General features: G+C 40.8%; 1 protein-coding gene across 1 annotated transcript in view; it reads right to left on the bottom strand.

Annotated features, from left to right (window-relative positions):
- si:dkeyp-117b11.1 (B-cell linker protein) overlaps positions 1-15,811 on the bottom strand; it is a 58,083-nt gene that overhangs the window by 12,289 nt on the left and 29,983 nt on the right. Inside the window, exons 11-16 of the mRNA XM_026925787.3 lie at positions 11,405-11,480; positions 11,216-11,246; positions 10,685-10,718; positions 7,476-7,584; positions 7,158-7,189; positions 7,012-7,037 (exon numbers count right to left, since the gene is read on the bottom strand). Coding sequence (XP_026781588.2) covers positions 7,012-7,037; positions 7,158-7,189; positions 7,476-7,584; positions 10,685-10,718; positions 11,216-11,246; positions 11,405-11,480 — 308 coding nt within the window. The remainder of the gene's footprint in view (positions 1-7,011; positions 7,038-7,157; positions 7,190-7,475; positions 7,585-10,684; positions 10,719-11,215; positions 11,247-11,404; positions 11,481-15,811) is intronic.

The raw sequence follows: 15,811 nt of genomic DNA on the forward strand, positions 1-15,811 counted from the left end.
CGACCCCTGCAATATCAGAGTCTGTGCGTGATACTTTATTTGGATGATTGTCTATCCTAATAGACAATCCTAATAGGTAATGAGCTAAACAAATGTCCTGATTTTACAAGTTGAAGCAATAGGACTAAAGACAATGCAGGTTTTCATAAGGTCATAAAGCTGTGATTTATTTATTAATGCTATTATTTGCAAAACTGAGTGTGTTGCACCACAGACCATTTTGATATAGGCTGAATGGCATCTGTCAGCCATATCACAAAGGCAGCTATAGGTAGTAGTGTGGGAAACCTGAGTGATGCAATGAGATACGAAAGCAAAAAGAAAGTTGGAAAAATGAGTCTTACCATCCACATATTAACATGGGCAAAAATGAAAGCAGTGTGGTTAGTGCTGCAACATTTTCAAGAACCCCTGAAAGTGCAAATTTACATCACTTTCATGATGCGTAAGTGCGCATGTACAGCAGCTATGTTACGTACATCTGGAGGATTAAAAGCAGTGTACACTAGATGGCACATCTGAGCCAAAAGATTTCTGTCCATTAGGATGGCAGTCCATGAAGCGAGCTAACACAATAAGTCAGGCTTGTTTTCATTTTCGGTCCTGGAAATGAAGGTAATCGTAAGCCCTGCTGACTTATAATGACAACATATGCTTTTGGTCAAACCCGGTCGATTTCGAGTTGTGAAGCTTAGCTTAGCTTGATGAATTCTACTGGCCAAGGCTTGTGCTTTCCTAGTCCCTTTGGGCAGAAACAATACTCAGGAACAATTGTTCCACCGTTATGCACTCCGAAAAAAGTGAATATACTGTATGGTCTGTCACATTTAAGAGAAAATATATAGTTAACATATATATGTATATATATTTAGTTTCTCATCAAAATGTGATTTCTTTGCTTATAGTAAATTTAATTTAAACAAATATCTAATCTACTAGTCAGAATTATGTAGATGTAAAATCAATTGGCATACTCTTAACATGATTGAAACGACTAATGTTAAATTAATTTGTAGTGTAACCACCGCACAGCTCCAAGGTTCTGGGTGTGTGTGTAGTGGTTCATTTTATTCCAGAGCTTTGAAAATACATGATCAAATTATGTTCCACACCTGGATTTTGCTAACCAGTGTTCTGTGTTTCAGTGAGCAGCGGCAAGGATAAAGAGGGGAGAGATGAGAGCCACAGGAGAGAGAGCTGACTGTGCCCCACATCACACTGTCTAAGATGGGACCCTCGGGAAATTTTAATCCAGGTGGCTCACCAGAATCTGATGGTGGGCCATTTAGGTCAGGACAAAACACTAAACCATCTCATGGCCTGCTTCTATTGGCCTGGCATTCACGGCAATGTTCAGAGGTGGTGTGCAGCATGTCACAAATGTCAGCTGGTGAATCTGCCAGCCACCCCAAAACAGCCATTTTGCCCCTTCCATTAATCGAGGTCCCCATCGAAATAATTGGTATGGACCTCACCGGGCCATTGGAAGGACTGCACAAGGGCAACGTTTTTTTGTTGGTCCTGGTGGATTATGCAATGCGATACCCCAAAGCCATGCCTCTTTGCAAGATCTCAGCACGCAGTGGAGGCACTCTTAGAAATTATCTCCTGGGTTTGGATCCCGAAAGAGATCTTGACTGATCAAGGCACCACATTTATGTCATGCACCCTTCACAAACTATATGAACTCGTAGGAAGTAAATCAATTCTCATCAGCATTTACCATCCTCAGGTGGCCTGATCAAGCAGTTTAATGAAACTCTTAAAATATGATTTAGAGGTTCGTTCAGGAGGGCGCTTGGAATTGGGGTGAGTGGCTCAAACCCCTAATAGTCACAGTGCGAGAGGTCTCCCTGTTTGAATTACTATATGGGCACAAGCCTTGCGGTGTCTTAGAAGTCATCAGACAAAATTAGGAGGAGAGAACTTTGCAGAGCAAAAGTAAAATTCAGTATGTTCTTGACCTGAGAGCAAAACTCCACACATTAAGGCAATTATCATGGGAGAATTTTCTATAGGCGCAACATCAATCCCTGCTGTATAATAGGGGCACTCTGATATGTAAGTTTTCAATTGGAGATAAAGTGCTCATATTATTACCCACATCAAGCTCCAAATTACTCGCCAAGTGACAAGGGCTCTTTGAGGTCACATGGCGAGGCTGGGATGTTGACTATGAGGTGAAGCGGACAGATAGAGGCGGGGCACAGCAGATATACCATTTCAATCTCCTTAAACCATGGAGAGCGGTGGTCCCCGTGCCTTTGGTGATGGTCATTCCAGAAAGGGAGGAGCTAGGACTGGAGCTGGATCTAAAAACAGCGGCTAAATTCACCCTAGGCCCTTATGGAGACCACCTCTCACTGTCCCAAATCACGGAGGTTGCCAAGTTTCAGACGGAATTTTCCAGCGTGTTTTCACCTCTACCCGGTCACCCTAATCTCAAAGAACACCACATTGAGATGCCTCCAGGGGTCATGGTACGCAGCCGCCCTAAGTGGTGTGGGAGGCGTTCATGGCCATGGGGGTAATTGAGGAGTCCCACAGTGATTGAACCAGTCCAGGTAGACGGCAGACGGTTCGATCCGGTTCTGTGTGGACTTTAGTCAATGTGGTGTCTAAATTTGATGTGTATCCAATGCCCTGCATTGACAAACTGCTCATGTTTGTCAACAGTTAGGTGCGGCTCACTTTTTTTATCACACTTTTATCACACTGGATTTGACAAAGGAATATTGCCAGATCCCCTTGACTCCCATATCATGTGAGAAAATGGCCTTTTCCACTCCATCCACATGCTGCCATTGATAGCTGGATGACATTATTATTTATAGTAATGAAGGACTCACAGCAAACCCAAAGAAGTGTGTGATTGGACGGGTGGAAGTACGGTATCTGGGCTGCCACTTGGGCCATGGGCAGGTATGGAGGCAGGGGCGCAGCCACTTGGGCCGTGGTATGGAGGCAGGGGCGTGGTCAAGCGCCGGTTTGTGAATGGAGGGCGGAGCCGTAAAAGGTGAGCGATAAAAATCTACACCAAATGGGATTCTTCTAACAAGTGTTCTGTGTTTCAGTGAGCGGTGAGTGTGTGTCTGGATAATTTGTTCTGCAAAATAAAATCGCTGAAAAGCGAAGAACATCATAAACAAAAATAAAGAGCCCCTTTTGAGTTGTCCCAAGCCTGCTTCCCGTCGCCTCATTTCCGAACCAACCTGTAAGAGTGTCACAATCCTGTTTAAATTGTCTTTTATATTATTTCTATGTTTGTTTTAATTATATGTTCTTACACATTATTCTGTTGTATATTTTCTGCACTGCTGCTTTTAGACCATTGTTAATTGTCAAGGTATTACTTTTATTTGCAATAATGGTTTTATACTCGTCGTATAATTTAATTATAAGTCTATGCTCAGCTAGAGAGAAAAGTGTCTCTCTCATTCGCTGCCATATCGCTACATCTTCACTCAAATGCTAGGGCTGCTTGTACATCGTGTATACATGCAGGAGCCTCAATTGGCTAATTCCAGCCTGAATGAGTGGAAATAAGTTGCAACTGAACTTCATTGATGGAACGCACTGAGCCTGCATTGACTAAATATGTTAAATCAAGCGGGGCTATTTCAAATAAGCCCCATTTTTATTAGCTCGCTTCATGGAATGCTCCCCCACCCAAACCCACAGTTTCCAAATCGAACTGTAATGTTTAGCATGTTCAGTGTCACATGGTGCTATAATGCCTCCACAATTTATGCTGGTAATGCACCACACAGATGCATAACATTAATTTCTAAGGACTTGCACAAGCACCGCGTCAAATGACTGCAGGATATGTGTGTACATGATATCTTGTGAATGCGTACACACAGTTAACAGCAACTATAAATCAGCCTTAAGGTGGCCACTCAATGCTTACATCAACCACCAAGGGGACACAAAATCTCAGGCGATGTTCATTTCTCCCCTGTCACAGCTTCACTATGATGTGAAACACTAGGCATATAGTGCAAAAAATACCATAGCAAGTAATAAAGCTTATGATAAAACAAATATATAAGATAATAATATAAGATTGTTAAGCCTATTTCTAGACATTTTTTACTAATTACAATACTGATAATTTTGCTTCTTTCTAGAAATAAATGCTTGGAATAAGCAAATTTTATTAAATTAAAATCTGCCAATAAAAAAAGACTATTTAAGCTTGAAATTGTCAACATCAGCATCACACTACAGTTCCTATGATGCAACCTACAAACGTGGCTGCGGTGCATGTACAAACATGACCAGGACAGCGCTCCACAGAACACACCCTCACTACCACATTAAATGTCACCAGACTTCTAATCACATACCTGTACGAAATCAACTCCACACCTATAAAACACTGGTTTTTGCCTTGTCTAGCTTGTCTGCTGATCGCCTGACCTTTCTTGACTGTTTTTTTTTTTTTTTTTTTTTAAACTTTGCTCTTGTCTCTTGATTTGGAACTGTTGCCTGTCTTTTTAATAAAGCCTGTATCTGCAACTGCATCTGTCTCTGCTGCCTTACAGTATACATCGCCATCCTCATGGGTGCAGCAGGTATTTTTGACTAGCAACAAGCACTAGCTGTTCAAGGCCAGCTAGTAGGGGAGCAGCAACAGCAGCAAGCCATGCTAGATGCTAAGCTCATGCAGCCAACCAACATGCTGACACCTTAACTAGCTGCATTGGCAGCACCATCTCATCACACTCCCTCACTCATCTCATGCCCAGAGAAATATGACAGGGACCCAGCCTACGGAAGAGTTTCATGCTACAATGCTCCCTCTACTTTTCTGGTCAGGAAGGAACATCCAAGTATCAAAAAAATCCATCAATTCCTCAACCTCCTCACAGACAAAGCATTAACCTGAGCTACAGTGGTCTAGTCTATCATATGACCACTTCATTGAGCTCTTTCAATGCTCTTCATTGAGCTCATTCTCCACAGGACAAAGACATTGGGGAACAACCGCTTTCTATCAAGCAGGGCAAGTGACGCTGCTGAGTTTGCGAAAAAGAGGTCAGAATACTCACTGCTGGCATTGGATGGAACAAGCCGGCAGCCAAAGCAGCCTACCAAAAAGGCTTGAAGCAGAGCTCACGTGTCATGATGACCAAGTATCTCTGGACTCACTCATTAACCTCTCCATTCGCCTAGACCAATGCTTGCGAAACCAAAATGGAAAAAGTACTGGGTGGGCTCCAGTCCAAGACTCAAGCTCCATGGAACCGATGCAAATAGGCCAAGCCAAGCTCACCACTGTGGAACTTGTAAAAGGGAGAGACTCTTCTGCACTTAAGCAAGGCTAAATTTGTCCATCTCCTGCATCTGGGGGATTCTTTTTTGTGGAGAAAAAGAGGAGTGGACTTCATTCCTGCACTGACTGTAATCTGTTTGTCTTTGACAGTCAGGTATCGTTACCCTCTGCTACTGGTTCCATCAACTTTGGAACAACCCCTAAATGCCCATATTTTCACAAAGCTTGACTTGTGCAGTGCATATAACCTAATATGAATCAAAGAAGGAGATAAGTGGAACATGGCTTTAAGCACCACCTCTGGCCACATCAAGTATTACATAATGCCACATGGGCTCCCTTCTGTGCCCTCTGTGTTCCAATATCTGATCAAAAATATCCACAAGAACATGCTTGGAAAATTTGTTATCGCTTACATTGACAATATTTTGATCTATTCCCCTTCCACAGAAAGCCATGTTGATCATGTCAATAGGTTATAACCAGCCTTTTCCAAAAATTCTATATCAAGGGAGAGAAGTGTGAATTAAATGTATCTAAGGTGTCATTCCTGGGTGTGGCACTGGGGCATGGTCGAGCGTCAGCTGTGGACGGAGAGGAGGCGGGTCAAACCGGCAGGTAAAGCGTGATGATTCTCACTTGGGTTTTGTTACTGCCAGTCTACTTATTTGTGTCTCATTGTGCTTTTGGTGACTCCCTTAACCGGCAAAAGAGAGAGTGTGATATGTATGGAGTATGGAGTAACAGTGTGATGTGTGCCACAGTAACTGAGCGAGCCTTTGGTCTTGTATGATCCACCATGACTACTTAGATCAAAAGGTGCAGGCTATTTGTTGGTACTTCGAATAGTGCGGGCTACAGCTGGGGGTAGAGCTTTCTCTTACAAAGCCCCACAGTTATGGAACAGCCTTAGTGTTCAGGGCTCAGACACAGTCTCAGTGTTTAAGTCTAGGCTGAAAACATATTTGTTTAGTCAAGCCTTTTGTGAATAGCTTTTTCTCCAGGTCTGGAGGGTTCACAGGCATAGAGTGTTGTGGTGAACTGGGATGTTTGGATGCATTCACTCAGGTTTGTCAACGGTGGAGTGGCTGGCTGTGAGTGTAATTCTGACCCTCAACAAAACATTAGCCTATTGGTGATAAGAACTGTAAGTAATTCCTATCATAAATAGTGTACAGTAACAAAATATTTAGTCATTCTTAATAGAAAGCAGGATCGTAGCCTCTGAATGATTCCTGACCTCAGTAGAAAGCACAATAAGCATTTTGAGTTATTCTTAACCACAAAGGACAGGATCAGCATGTAACTGATTCTCTTGTTCAATAAAAACAGTATCAGCATTTTACTGATTCTCATCTTCAGTAGGGAGCAATATCAACACTATGTAATCCTCAATTAAGTGTAGTATCAGTACTATTTATGAGTGCTGTCTATTATTGTCTGCCAAGGTGCATCATCAGGACGTGTTATACACCCCAATAACCACTGATCAATGGCCTCCACTAGTTCCAAAAGAAATAGCCCTGGCAGGGCCACCTAGGTCACTTGAGATGACAAGAACAGTTAGGGGATAAGTAAGATATAGGGACTTTTTTAATAGGCTACCCTATGGGGTCACGGTTCAGAGGTAATGACTTTGCTAGTAGTGCTTGGCAGGTTCTAAATACTGCAGAGTATACTATTGACATTAAATGAGTGGAAGTTGCTACCCATGCATAGAGGATTTTTACCTGTTCTCCAGGATGCGTCACTGGTGCTGTGAGAGAGAGTAGGAGTGAATGGTGAGTGAGACAGGCTAAAAAGCAAATGTATTAGGAAAGCAGAGATGAAGAAAGAGGGAAATAGATGAACTACAGAAGAGGAAATATAATCTCACCACTACTGTCTACTGCAGGAGAAGTGGGTGAGCTAAAAAAAAGATAGATTGTTGTGAGTCAATTTGTGTGCATATATGTTTATATGTCAGAGATGTGGTGTTAAATGTAACAAACAAAACATCCAGCTGTGTATTAATTTCCTTAGTTTTGGCTATATAAATAATACCTGGAGAATAACTGCTCTGTTGGAAGTAAATTCTCTGTTATAAGTAAAGTCTCATGGATATTTAACTTTTCTGTAAAAACAGTGTTCTGAGCTTCTAGCTGCTGTATATTCCTGTGTGCTACTGTGTGTGCGTGTGCATGTGCATTTTTACCTGGGCTTGGCATCTTTTATGGCCTCAATGGCAAGAGGAGGTCTGACGTTTTGGATTGGTGATGGTACATGGGCAGGAATAGTGTGGATCTTCACATCTGGCAGTGATACTATTTTGACATGGAGAGAAATCCACCATTTTTACTATTGCATAGGTAAAGGTGCATCATTACCTTGGCAAGCTATAATGATTTTAAGGTAGGTTGGCTGTGTTTAGAGTTCACCTGACATACCAAGCCTTGTTTAGCGTGAATGCTATATCTGGTTTCTGATCTTGTTCTGGTTTTCTGCTTTTTGGATTCTGGTTTTTGCCATGTCTAGTCTGTCTGCTGATTGCCTGACCTTTTTGCCTGACTTTGACTTTGCTGTTGTCTCATGATTTGGAACTGTTTGCCTGCCTTTTTAATAAAGCCTGTATCTGCAACTGCATCCATCTCTACAACCAAACAGAAATTAGTAAAAAAATATATAGAAATAGGTTTACTAATCTTATAATCTTTATCATAATTAAGGTAGATTGGTCTTGCTTGGTCCCTTGTCTTTAATTAACCTGCCCTTATCAATCCCTGGTAACATTAGGTGCATGTAGGTGTGTGTGTGTGTTTGGGTGGGTGTGCATAAGCTGTCTCAGGTATAAATATACGTGTTGAGTAGATATAAATAAATTGCTCCCCTGAAGAGAGTATTCTGTTTACCTGCTCGAAGCCACTGCCGTTAAGATTTCCAGCAGGGTCCAGAGTTTGTACTTTGTCCAGCCCCAACATTAGAAGTTTGTTTTATATTATAGATGAACCACATTCAGGACCATGGTACATAACTATATAACATGTGAGAAGGCCACCATATAAGTCACCCTTACCCTCATCACAATAGCATATCCTAACACAAGTGACTCCAAAGCCATCTCCCCAAACAAAACAAGCCACATGCCCCAAGGCAGAGTGAAACAACTACTGTTGGGCAGTTCACATTCACTCATCCTGGCTGGGAGTTCATTTGTGGTGAATGAATGGAGCAACAAATGTTGTACTTAAAAGTTACTGCCACAAGAAGCCCACCCTCCAGCCTCATATGAACTCCACCACATTCCTACTCCCTGCATCTCCCTGAAAATGCATATTTGGGCTGTCATCATCTGGAGCTGAATCTAATATTGTGTCTCAAGTGTCTGTGTTCAGGTTAGTCTACTAACCGCAACCACACTGGTGGATAAAATGAACACAGTCTTTTTGGGAGCACTGGCTGTACAATTGGATTAACTTTGATATTCATCCACTGTGTTTATTTGTGTGTGCACTCAGATTACCCTCATGTGTCCAGTGATGCAGAAGCACTTTAGAGCAACTATTGGCAATGACAAAGCTAGCAAAAAGCCTTAAGAGTGGAGAGAGTATACAGCAAGCTCCCAGCAGAGCTTACCATGACAGATCCTGCATCAAACATGCCATCCAGATGAGTAGATTGCCACTCAAGTAGTAGCTTCATAGGAAGAGTCTATGCCCACAGACTTTGCTCCTCTGCCTTCACAGGAAGGAAATCCTGGCTGGCAAGTTATAGGCTACATGGAGGTAACCCAGAGTTAGCCCTAAGGGAAGGAACTCCAATGCAGCAATGTCCTACTTGGTTCCTGTGGCCCCACAAAAATCCAAAGAAGAGGAAGTACAGAAAATGCTATCCATGAAAGCATTTGAAAAGTAGGAGGCTGTTTTTAAGCTGAATTTATCACCCTCTTCATGCCATGGGTAGAAAAACTCATCAAGCATGTAAGACGTTTACCTCTCCACCCTGAGCACATCAAATTAGTATGTTCTCTTTCAAGATGACAATCCCCCCATCCACAGGGCATGGGGGCTGACTGAATGTTTTGATTTGAATGAAAATGATGTAAATCATATGCTATGACCTTTTCAGTCATCAGATTTCAACCCAGTTAAACGTCTATATAATCAATTTCTTCATAGCAAAGGAAGTTCACTATATTATTCTTGGTTTGGATTATCAGTGGATCAGGTGTGTATATGACAACTTGAGGTTGCACAAATCATAAAATGGATAAAATATACAAGCAATTAAAAAAACACTAAGCACAATCTGGGCTATAAAGAAAGTTTTAAAAGGAAGGAGTAGTTTGAATTTGGAAGAGGACATATGAACATATCTTACCCTACACAGTGGAGAGGATGGTAATGGAGGCAGAAAAAACTCAAATATCACAGTTTGAGATCAATGTTTTTCCCTGACCAGGACGACCAATATCTTTGTGTGAGACTGTATCTCAAACTCTCAGGCATAACAAAGACATTTCTCTCTTTTCTGGATAAGAGAGTTTTTTTCTGTGGCAGGTAGACAGGTTTTGAATCATTTCTACTTCCTAAATACAAAGGCATAATTTTGTTTGTTTATGTGGATGGCTGACTGTCACCCGCCATATGTGGGTCCTCCCCAAACAGTTTCCACAAAGTTGAAAGCACACAATTGTCTACAATTGTCCCTTTTACTGGAACTAAGGGGCCCAAACCTTACACTGTCCCTGTGCACAAAGGTCGGTGTGAAAGAACTCGGGTGGCCTACACAGAACCCTGATCTCAACACTTCTGGGAGAAATTGGAACACTGACTGCATGCCAGGCCTTCTTGTCTGACCTCACTAATGCTCTTGTGGCTGAATGGGCACAAATCCCCACAGCCACGTTCCAAAATCTTGTGGAAAGCCTTCCCAGAAGAGTTGATGTTATTATAACAGCAAAGGGGGACTAAATTTATAATGAGATGTTTAACAAGCACATATGGTTGTTATTGGTCAGGTGTTCACATATTTATGGCCATATAGTGTACCAGATTCAATGTGTCATAAATGTGTTATCAATGTGTCTAAAAAGCACAGTTAATTCAATGTTTGTACATTTTAGATTGCCCCAAATAGAATGAATAGATACTCACATGCTGTGTGAGCTAGTGGCATTACATCACTATTGTAGCCTATTGTAATATTATTGTATTGCATTGTAGAATTTACACCGGACACATTATGTAAACACTGTGACTGTGTTGCAGGAGTGATTGTGCTGCAACCATACATTCTATCCACACTGCACACACTAGTGGTATGACAGTAGTGCATGCAGTGTGGGTTGTGATATTAAAAGCTCTATTTAAAAACGTAAAATAAAGTCTTGCAAGCACAAAAATTTTAAGACAGAGACTGACTGACCTGCTTTCACTGAGTCGCTGGTGATGAGAGAGTTCTAAGGAAAACCACAAGAAATACTCTTTTTAATATGCAGATGTGTGCAAGTGCATATGCATGTGGCTGGCTGTAGACAAACATTAGGATGTAACCAAATACAAAAACAATATTTGTACAAAATATGAACATCGGGCTGTCCATTTTCCCATTTTGCATGTCGAACATGCCGAGGTTGAAAATGAAGTAATTCCGACTGGCGAATTACAGCTTAGGATGTAATGCAGCATTATATTTTACATAAACTTGTTCATCTGATTATTCAAACCTGTACCAATTGCATATCCCTGAAGTGATATTTGAACCTTTCTTTGCTATGAACTTAGTCCTCTGTGAAGTGTAGCCTGTTTATTTTGCCGTTTTTTTGTTTGTTTGTTTGTTTGTTTTTTAAGTCTACTTCTGGTTTAAGTCATAATACGAAAACAGATACAGATAATGGCACTGCATTACAACCCTAATGTACATGCACATGCTTATTTGTTTGTAGACTATACTTACGGATTTGGCTCTAGGGACAGGTGGTTTCATACTGGAAGGACAACAGAAAAAGCAATAAACAAACTAGCATAATATGGAGCCATTAAATGTAAGAAAAAGTCTTATTTTTCCAAATTACACTTGAGGACATTTAGCCCTCACAGGGGTAGCAGTACCAGTGAACATAGCAACACAGAAATGTACACTTACACAGGTAGAGGAAGATCTCTCGCTATTGTTTTGGGTGGAAGCATGCGAACACCACCACGGGGTACAGGGGGGCATGCTGAACAACAATCAAATAAGTAATCAAGTAAACAAAAGCTGTACTTGGTTGATTGCATAAATTAACTGTTACTGTCAGATCAGATAATAATTGACTCTAGAATTACTGGAACACTTTGGGCAAAAATAAATGTATTAAATCCACATTACACAAAATGATTTAAAGTCTCCATTTGAACAATTTGAGAAACTACTAACCTTTCCTCCAACAAAATTTTTTTATTAAAATATATATTGAAAATTATATTTTAAAGCATGTTCCCTTGAAAAGGTAGTTGTTGCCCTGCTTTAAATATAACAGAGGAAAATGGTTAATGACCTGTATAAGTTACAAACAAATGAATATTTACCAGTACCTACAAAAAGCATAATTGGAAATACAACTGCAATCATGTTTTGACCATGCTTGGCACAAAATGGAATATAAAGAAAAGTACCCATTGAAAAAATAGTGGTGGATTATTTGTGTTTTTAGGCTGCTTTGGGGCTGATTTGCAACTAGTGGTTCAGGGGCTCTTAGGAAACCGATGACCTCAAGAATTCAGAATATTTTTAGCCTATAACTTGGTTGCCTCTGCCAGGAGGTTAATACTTGGTCATGTATGGATCTTTCAACACTACAATAACCCCAAAGAGAGCCGGGAGTATTCCCGGTGGGTCATGAGTTGGCGGCACAATAAATTTAATGTTAACATTTTAACTTAGATCTACTTGTCGCAGCGCATACACCAATGCATACGCACACCCACATACTGGTAGCCTATCAATCACGCCCCTGCAGGAGATGATGTAACAATGAGATCTCCATACAGGAGATGATGTAACAATGAGAGCGGCCCTTCAAGACCCTACTTGGTCGACTGATTCCAGGCTGGTCAAATGAAAACGTACAGGTTTACAGTTAGACCAAAGAGCCCTCTTCTGGTCTTTAATCAATATGGAAACCAAAAAAGAAAAGGGGAGTAGAAAAGGCCAGATTAATGAGAAAGGCATTAGAGGAGGACATAAGTAAATGAGCCAAATTTACAGACTTGATTGCAACAGCAACAAGCCCAGATGATAGCGATACAGCTGCAGAGACAGCTATCTGTGGTGCACACAGTGTAGCATTGCATAATACATGCTGCTCTAGCAATGACTGTTGTGAGGTCTCAGTGCAATCTGAGTGCAAATAATATAAATGCAAATTACCTACAGAGAAAAAGTAACAGTGGATACTGCTTTAAATCATGAGATGCTTATAGCTTGACAAGTTAGGTAGCCCATCTTTCCAACATCTTCAAGCAATTGTCAGTTTAGTGTTTAGTCATTTCAATGTCAAGGAATTTTCAAAGCATTGCTCAGATATTTATGAATGATTTGGTAGTTTCAAAATTATGTGGCCATCTAAGTGTGAAAGATATTTGATATTTTTGTAGTCTCTGAGAAGCCCTATTCATATTTGCATTATTAATGGGTACTGTGTATGTTTATCAATAGAGTAGTAAATATCCAACATTTCAGCTGAAAGGAAACAGGGTGAAAATAAAGCAAGAGTGCCTGTTTAAGCATAAAAATTAAAGTCAGAATTGTCTTAGTCAAAATATTATTTTGATCATGTGGTCATTTGAAATTAGCAAATTTATAAATTTATATTTATTTTAGGCCTGTTAATTTTTTTGTTTGCATATATTTATTTCATTTGTGTTGTAGTTGGTGCCTACTGTCCAATATCTTTGAAAATAAATAGTCAGAAGAGTTTAAACTGTGGATTTGTCATTGTGGACATCCCAAGTGAGTGTGTGGGCCACTTATATGACATTCCTGGGCTGGCCCTTCCTACGAATATAAAGGACCTTGACATGTTTTACATGGCGGAGTCCATTATCCCTCTACTTGTTTTCTCCATCCTTGTTAGATATTACAGGAAGTAATGTCCAAAACCTTTTATGCTTGAAAAAACATGGTTAACATATTTAGATTTGCTCAGTTTTTTGAAGGTTTCCAACAATTCTGCAGTTGACCATATATAGATCAGATCACAGTTAAAGGTGTAGCAGGTTTTTTAAATTCATACACATTACTATTATACCTGTTGGGGATTTCTGCCAAAGTAATGTAACTTTGGTGCATTTCACTTTCTGAATTTATGTAGCTTCTTGATTTAAATAAGAGCTGTTTATGACCAAAAACAAAACACATACTGTATAAAATTAATATTGTCTCGGTACCATGTACACTCACCATCCACTTAATTAGGCACACCTGCACACTCATGCAGTTATCTAATCAACCAATCATGTGGCAGCAGCAGAAAAAAATCATGCGGTTAAAGGTCAAGAGCTTCAGTTAAAGTTCACATCAAACATCAGAATGAAGAAAAAGTCTGATCTCTGTGACTTTAACTGTGGCATGGATGTTGGTACCAAATGGGCTGGTTTGGGCATTTCATAAACTGCTAATCTCCTGGGAATTTCACACACAACAGTCTCTAGAGTTTACACAGAATTTAGTGAAAAACAAAAAAAAATCCTGTGTGTGGAGGGTCTGCAGGCTGAAACACCTTGTTGATGAGAGAGATCAGAGGAGAATGACCAAACTGGTCTGAGCTGCCAGGAAGTCTATAGCAACTCAAATAAGCACTCCTTACAATCATGGTGAGCAGAAAAGCATCTCAGAACAGCTTAAGGTGGATGGGCTACAACAGCAAAAGACCACATCAGGTTCCACTCCTGTCAGCCAAGAACAAGAATCTGAGGGTATCATGGGCACAGACTCACCAAAACTAGATAGTTAAAGACTGGAAGAAGACCAGGTGGTTTTTTTTCTTTTTTTCTTAGTTTTGGAATGGCAAGGCCAGTTCTTTTGTTTTGCTATATGCTGAAGAGATTTGGGTTTTAGATTTTTTAAAAAATGAAAATGAGACTATACATCAGATCATATAGATCATTTCAGCTTTCATTTCCTGATATTTATATCTAGATGTGTTAAACAACTTGGAATATGGCACCTTTTGTTTGAACCCACCCATTTTTCAAGTAATCAAAAAATACTGAAACATGTGTCTGACAGGTGTTTCTTAATGCCCAGGTGTGCCCTGTTAAAGTGACTGGTTAAAGAATTAATAGCACTGAATGTCTAGCCTTGGTTTGAGCCCCAGATTTATATTTATGGCATTTGGCAGACACCCTTATCCAGAGCCACTTATAGAAGTGCTTTGAAGTCTCTATTAATAAATACATCCTGATACTGGTTCACTAGGCCATGGACTAAGAATACTACTAAGTCTAAAAACTCTGCTGGGGAGGTAATATAGTAAGAAAAGCATGCAGACAACCCTTTTTTTATTAAAGTGTTAATTTAAGTGCTTCAGGAAGAGGTGGGTCTTCAGATGTCATTTGAAGACTGCCAGTGACTCAGCTGTTCAGACATCTAGGGGAAGTTCATTCCACCAACTAGGTGCCAGAACAGAGAAGAGTCTTAATGCATGCCTTACTTGTACCCTGAAAGATGGTGGGACCAGTCGAGCAGTGCTGGAGGATTGGAGGGAGCATGGTGCAGAGCGGGGAGCAAGTGCTTCATTGTAGGTGGGTACTGTTCAGTTTTTGGCTTTGTAGGCAAGCATCAGGAAGCCAGTGGAGGGAATATAGCAATGGGGTGGTGTGGGAGAACTTAGGAAGGTTGAAAACAAGTGCAGCTGCATTCTGGATCAGTTGCAGAGGTCGAATGGAACTCAGAGGCAGCCCTGCTAGGATGGAGTTGCAAAAGTCCCGTCTCGAAATGACAAGGGACTGAACAAGTACCTGAGTGACCTGTGTGAATAGACGCATCCTTCTGATGTTGTAAAGGAGAAATCGGCATAAGCATGTCAGATTAACCATGAACCTTGCATGAACCTTGAACCTTGAGATTAGCAATGTGAAAGGGAAAAGACAGTTGATTGTCCATGGTTACCACAAGGTTGTGTGCAGTGACCAAAAGTGAGATCTGAGAGTTGTCCAGGGAGATCACAAGATCCTGACATGGGGATGAGTCACCTGAGATGAACAGCAGTTCAGTTTTGCTGGGATTAAATTTCATCTGATGAACTGCCATCCATGATGAGATGTCTGCCAGACATGCTGAGATCTGAGCAGAAACATGAGTGTCTGAATGATAGAAGGACAGGATGAGTTGAGCATCATCCGCATAGCAGTGGTATGAAAACCCATGTGAGAAAGTGACCTCACCAAGAAATTGAGTAGAGAGGGCGAATAGAAGATTACCAAGTACTAAGACTAGTGTGGAACAGTGTGGAGATTCTGTGTGGAGCAGACATGGTTCCCCTCCATGTCACCTGATATGACCGACCCT

The sequence above is a fragment of the Pangasianodon hypophthalmus genome, chromosome 8 (genome assembly GCF_027358585.1).
Source record: "Pangasianodon hypophthalmus isolate fPanHyp1 chromosome 8, fPanHyp1.pri, whole genome shotgun sequence".
Taxonomy (NCBI): domain Eukaryota; kingdom Metazoa; phylum Chordata; class Actinopteri; order Siluriformes; family Pangasiidae; genus Pangasianodon; species Pangasianodon hypophthalmus.